The 6215-nt window shown below is 57.2% G+C and overlaps 1 protein-coding gene across 6 annotated transcripts in view; it reads left to right on the top strand.

Annotated features, from left to right (window-relative positions):
* The window catches only part of PDE1B (phosphodiesterase 1B), a 28349-nt gene extending 22158 nt beyond the window's left edge, over positions 1 to 6191 (top strand). For all 6 annotated transcript variants that reach the window (XM_025883063.2, XM_073881874.1, XM_073881871.1 and 3 more), the window contains 6 exons: positions 1215 to 1335; positions 1627 to 1708; positions 2028 to 2136; positions 2598 to 2728; positions 3269 to 3388; positions 3916 to 6191. In XM_025883063.2, coding sequence (XP_025738848.1) covers positions 1215 to 1335; positions 1627 to 1708; positions 2028 to 2136; positions 2598 to 2728; positions 3269 to 3372 — 547 coding nt within the window. In that variant the 3' untranslated portion in view covers positions 3373 to 3388; positions 3916 to 6191. The remainder of the gene's footprint in view (positions 1 to 1214; positions 1336 to 1626; positions 1709 to 2027; positions 2137 to 2597; positions 2729 to 3268; positions 3389 to 3915) is intronic.
* The last annotated feature ends 24 nt before the right edge of the window (positions 6192 to 6215 follow it).

Genomic DNA, 6215 nt, shown 5'->3' with positions numbered 1-6215 from the left:
GTGTGTGTGTGTGTGTGTGTGTGTGTGTGTGTGTGTGTGTGTGTGTGTGATGTGTGCACACAGGCCTGGGTTTGCATCCGGGGTGTGTGTGTGTGTGTGTGTGTGTGTGTGTGTGATGTGTGCACATGGGCCTGGGTTTGCACCCGGCCCGGGCTGCAGGTCTGCTGGAGGGCACACCGGGCTGGGAGTCTGAAATGGGTGTTCTCACTGCTGCCGCAGGACAGCCCGACCCTGGAATGTTGGGAAAATCATGCAGCCTTTCTGGACTCGTTTCCTTATCTGTGCCGTGTGAGAATGAGAGGTCTCCCTGCCACAACTTGCCCCCAGGTCCTATGCGAATAGGGCTAGTGAGAGAGTCACGTGAGGTTAAAGGAGAAAAAGCACAGAACAAATGCCACGATTACATTGACTGTTGCTTAAAAGTAGGCGGGAGGGTAGAAATGTGTGTAAGGGAGTAGAGACTGTGTGCGGGGGTCCTGAAGGTGTGTGCTCATGTACAGTGTCTCTGTGGGGGCAGTGTGCAATGTGGCATTGTTGGGGAATAATGATAATACTTATAATAATAATGATGAGGAGGAGGATGATGATTATAGATAACATCTACTCAGCACTTACTATGTGCCAGACACTCTACTAAATACTTGAATGTTGTGTGTCATTTAATTTTCAGAACAACTCCATGTGGCAGATTCTGTTAGTATTTCCTTTTTTTTTTCTTAAAGATTTTATTTATTTATTTGAGAGAGAGAATGAGAGAGAGAGAGCACATGAGAGGGGGGAGGGTCAGAGGGAGAAGCAGACTCCCTGCTGAGCAGGGAGCCCGATGCGGGACTCGATCCCGGGACTCCAGGATCATGACCTGAGCCGAAGGCAGTCGCTTAACCAACTGAGCCACCCAGGCGCCCCTGTTAGTGTTTCCTGTTAGGGTTGAGGAAAGTGGAATATGGAAATTTTAAGTAACTTGCTGTGTATCACACAGCTGGTGTGGGATAGGTACAGAGGGGACTTGAACCCCTGGCCTCTGATTCTAAGAGCTTGGACTGCTTCCACACTTACAGGCGCCTGTGTGCGCCCCCACGTGTGTGTGCGCGTTGCCTCAGAGGCTGGCTGAAGTTCCCTGCAAGGCGCTGAGGGCTTGTGATGGGAAGTTAGGAATGGTCCAGGTTTCCTTCTAAAGGATAAGTCTCCCTTCCCTTACCACCCGCTCTGACCAGGATTGACAAGTCCAAGGCCCTGTCTCTACTGCTCCATGCTGCCGACATCAGCCACCCAACCAAGCAGTGGTCGGTTCACAGCCGCTGGACCAAGGCCCTCATGGAGGAGTTCTTCCGCCAGGTAACCCACCCCTGCCCTCCTTCCCCTTTGTTCCAGGTGCCCACTCTGCTTCCAGATCTTCATTCAGCTCCCTGTGGCTTCTGCCCTGATCCTGAAGCCCTGGGATCAGAGGTCATTTTCCTGAAAGCTTAACTGTGGTTGCATTCCATTTGCATACCATGACCATCTCCAGGTGTAGGGCACCGAAACTCCTCTTCTCCCACAACAACCCCGGACCGCCCCGAGCTGCACCCCGGCCCCCGGTAGTCTGAGACACCCCCTCCAGCTTTCCCGCCCTCTCTTCCCCTCCAGGGCGACAAGGAGGCAGAGCTGGGCCTGCCCTTCTCTCCCCTGTGTGATCGTACTTCCACTCTGGTGGCACAGTCACAGATCGGTGAGTGGCCTTTCCTATTGGGCGGAGAGACCTGGGAAGGGGCCAGGATGCTTTCTGGGCCGGGGCCAGGGGTCTCTGTCTCCATCCCTCAAAACCAGTCTGCCTGTGGAGTGAGCCTGTGCTGCGGCATGGGGTCCTGGGTGGAAGGCCTGGGGGTGCAAAGGTGGGGTCACAAAGACATCGTTGCAAAGGCTGTCCCCACCGGGAACTTTGCAGCCTGCGTCACCGTCTTACCCGAAGCCGGGGGTTCCAGCCACGCAGGGCCCTCTGCCCAGCCCTCCGGGTGGGACCTCTCCATTGTGTTCCCCCTTCTCCGCAGGGTTCATCGACTTCATCGTGGAGCCCACCTTCTCTGTGCTGACTGATGTGGCCGAGAAGAGTGTCCAGCCCCTGGTGGATGAGGACTCCAAGTCTAAGAACCAGCCCAGGTGAGGGGGGCTGGGGTAGCTAGGTCCCCTGGTTCTGGGGAGGGAAGGGGGACTCACAGAGAGCGCTGATCGCTCTCTCGGGGTGGTGGAGAAGCAGGCTACCCAAAACGCGGGAGGCTCTGCTGCACGTCACACACAGGGGTGGGAGAATGGGGCCCGAAGGGTGTGATCTGCCCCTGGGGTCCCCTTCACCCATTCTTCGTTAGCTCTATCTTTATTGCCTTTCTGCTAATCTCGTTTTTATTTTCCTTCCAGTAGGAGGGAAGGTGTGGAGAGGAAGGGGTGAAATTGAGGGAAAAGGGGCACGGACTTGGGGGTACGCAGCAGAGGGAAAGGGGGAGGATAAGTCTCCCTAAGCCACCTCCTGGTCTCCCATCCCCACGCCACTCTGAGGGCTGTGAAGGCAGTTCTGGAGTGGGCTGGGTCTCACCTCTGGAGTTGGGGGGGGGGGCCTGCTTTAGTTTCCAGTGGCGCCAGCCTTCTCTGGATGTGGAAGTGGGAGACCCCAACCCTGATGTGGTCAGCTTCCGCTCTACCTGGATCAAACACATTCAGGAGAACAAGCAGAAATGGAAGGAACGGGCAGCAAGTGGTGGGTGCCGTTGGACCCAGGGGGGCGGGGGTGGGGGATGAGGCCTTGTGGGGAGGGTGGCTGATGGAGCAGTAGCAGGTCCATTTTCCTTAAAGCCCTGGAGCAACCCTTTGTTTGACTCTCAAGAGTTGAGAATGGAACTGATCAGACTAAAGTAAGATCACAGGAAAGACTGTCTAGCTGATTGGCCCGGACTGTTCTAGAACAGGGACAGGAGAGAAGATAGGAACAGCCATATTCCACAGCCCAAGGGACCCCATGCATATTGTGGTCTGTAAATGGTGCCCCAGTAGATTTGGGTAACTTGGTGGCCTTGGCTGGGAAATCTCTTCCTTTATGTGTGAGTTGAAGGTTGTGAATTTTAGCAAGGCTGGGGAGGAAGGCTGGAGAGGCTCTCCCTAAGTCGGCATGGGTTGAATGTAGCTCATCTTGAAGGCAGGAGGTTGCATGAGAATGCTTTACCTTTCTCTGCATGTTCCTGGTGTTCTGGGGAAAAATATTTCTTGGTCTGGTCCCAACTTCCTAAATGCCCCTCTGCAGGCATCACCAACCAGATGTCCATTGACGAACTGTCCCCTTGTGAGGAAGAGGCCCTGCCCTCCCCTGCCGAGGATGAACACAACCAGAATGGGAATCTGGACTAGCCTGGGGCTGGCCCAGGTGAGCCTGTGTGGTGGAGGGGGAAGGGTCTTGAGAATCTGTAGGGAGTAGAGAGAGCTGGGTGTCTGACGTGGCAACTTTGAAGGGTCATCTCTGGGGTTCAGTGGATATGAGGTTCTCCCTCCCTCTTCCAAGGGAGGAAAATGGAGGAAATGAACATATAATTGAGCCAGGGCGTGAGTGGGAAGCAGGGAAATTTTTCCACCCCTCTGTCCAGTCCCAGCAGGAAGGAAGGAGGTAGCTCCTCAGAACAGGGAGGGCCTGAGCAAGGCTGCAGCCAGTCTCTGTAGCACCTTGGTGAGGGCTGGGGAACAGGGCCCGGCCAGGACGCAGGACTCTGTGAGGTCAGTTGCACATGACTTTGATAGCAGCACCCCCCTGCCCCCCTTGGCTGGGCACCCTCTGCAGGCATTTTTTGCACAGCTGTATGTGGGACCAAGTGGGGGGTCTGGCGGGACTTGGAGAAGGTAGGTCAGGCTGGAGATAAGGCAAAGATCAGAGCACCGAGACCTCTCCCTCTTTCCCAGGTCCTCAGTGAGTCCAAAGTGTTTGATGTCATCAGCACCATCCATCGGGACCGGCTCCCCCATCTGCTCCAAGGGAGCATGGAGGTTGAGGAACAGACAACCCACCCGAAGGCCAAATGCCAGAGATTGTGGGGTTGGGGGAAGGGCCCCTCCCCACCCGACACCCATTGGGGTGCACTTTAATTTCCCAGCAGCAAGTCTGGGGAACTTCAGGCTCCCGATGGTCACTGTGCCCATCCCCCTGCCTCTGGACTCCCCCTACCCCCCCCCCCCCCGCTCCCCCCCGGCCCCAGCCCCATGGCCAGATGGCTGGCTGGGAGAGGGGAGCTTCTTAGAGGCCTCCCAGGGCCCAGGGGGGAGGGTCAGAGATGCCAGCCCCTGGGCCCTCCCCCATCCTTTTTGCCTCCAAGGTTCTAAGCAATACATTTTGGGGGGGTTCCCTCAGCCCCCTCCAGATCTTAGCTGGCAGGTCTGGGTCCCCCTTTTCTTCCCCTGGGAGGGGCTGGAATAGGGTAGAAAGCTGGGGGTTTTCAGAGCCCTGTGTGTGGAGAGGGGAGTGGGCTCCTTCAGGGCATGGGGCCTTTCTAGGGTCTGGGAATGCGGGGGGTGTTCTCTTTACCCCAGACCTACACTGCTTCAGCCCCGTCCCCAGCCTCCCCGCCCCACCCCAATCTTCCTTCCCTCCTATTCTGAAATGTTGACTAGGGGAAGAGGGGAGGCCTTTCCTGGGGTCCGCAGAACTTGGGATTGGTCTAGGCCCCTGGGGTTCGTCACCTACCCTGGCTGTCCTGAGCCCTTTGCCTCCTTCCTCTCCCCTGGGGCTGGGAGGCTCCCATCCGACCAATGTCTGTAAAGAGCTTTGAGGTCTCCCCAGCAAAGCACCTTCAGGATGCATCTTACGAGCACAGGCAGGAGAGACCAGCGGGGTTGGGGCCAAGGGTGCACGTGAGGGTGAGGTATAATCCCCGTAATCCTGCATTGCTGTCAAAGGGTTCCTCCCCTCCTCCCCCTTCCAGCGCCTGCGCAGCTGCAGGCACCAAGAGGCCCCGCCCCTGGGACAAGTGGGGAGTGGCGGGTGGAGGCAGCCGGCGGGGACTCAGGGCTGTGGCAGTTGTGTTCCTGGAGAGAGCCCGCCAGGCCCTGTGCCCCTTCTCCTCAGGCTCCTTGAGCAGCCTTGTCCCAGCAAAGGCCCAAGTCCAGGCGACTGCCCTCCTCCTATCCTGTAAATACCAACCATGCATTTATACAGCGGGCCCCGTTCGTGTGAAGTCCATAGCCATGGTCTCTCAGACCTGCCACCTTGACACTTGTCCCTCCTACCCCACCCCAAGTGGGGCAGAGACGCATGTGACTCACCCCTGCCCTTGGTCTCCCAGAACCCTGCTATAGCCAGAGATCAATAAAGAAGGGAGACCAGGCCTGGCTGTGTTTCGTGTTCACTGGATGGAAGTCCACCGAGCATCTTCATATACACTGTCTCTTTCAAGCTCGAAAAAATATTGGTGTGGTGTTCTCCCTACTATGTATGTGGGTGGGGGGGGGCTGGGCCCAGAGAGGGGAGGTCTTGCCTGAGGGCACACAGTAGGTATCCTGATGGCAGGAGTGGGACTCCTGAGGCTCGCTCTCTACCAAAGTGCTTCTTCAGTAAGGAGGGGCGAGCCTTGCCTTCCCTCCTCCCCTCCCCACTCCACCACCTGGAAAAATCAAAAGCAGCGGGCAGGAGAGGCCGGCTGGCCATGGAAGTTTCTTCACCTGTGCTGGGTTTTTGTCTTTTGCCCTGGCCCCTCCGAGTCTCAGACCAGGGAGAGAGCTGATCTTTCTGGCTCCCAGCCAGGACCTCTTTGTTAATAGCCACTGTGTTCTCAACCCATCTTTGCTACTGGGTTGGAATAGGGGCGGTGGTCTCATAGCTGGAGGAGGGACCACATCCCGAAGCCTGGGAATCACTGAGGGAGGCTCGGAGGACCAGGAGGCATCCATCCACACAACACCCCCTCTTGCCCTTGGGCCAAGGGCCAGGGTGCAGTTCCCCCCTTTGTCCAGCAGGCGGCGGCCACAGCACAGGCACAGCTGGACCGGCCTTAGAACCCCAAGTCTCGCCCGGCTGCAGGGCAGGCCTGCCGCGTGCTGGTGGTATCTTTTCCTCAATTAAGAGAAGAGAACCCAGGCCTTTCCTTCCTTTTTGGTGCCCTGGAAGTTAGTCCTTACACCTGTCTGACCCCCATCTTTCTTGCCACAGCAGGTAAGGGCAGGGTTGGGGGAGAGAACTCTCCCCGCTCCCAACCCCCTTCTCAAGGCTT

The sequence above is a fragment of the Callorhinus ursinus genome, unplaced genomic scaffold, assembly GCF_003265705.2.
Source record: "Callorhinus ursinus isolate GAN/ISIS: 27379988/994484 unplaced genomic scaffold, GSC_fseal_2.0 scaffold44, whole genome shotgun sequence".
Lineage (NCBI taxonomy): Eukaryota > Metazoa > Chordata > Mammalia > Carnivora > Otariidae > Callorhinus > Callorhinus ursinus.
Note: the sequence above shows the minus strand (reverse complement) of the source record. Positions and strands in the feature narration are given on the sequence as shown.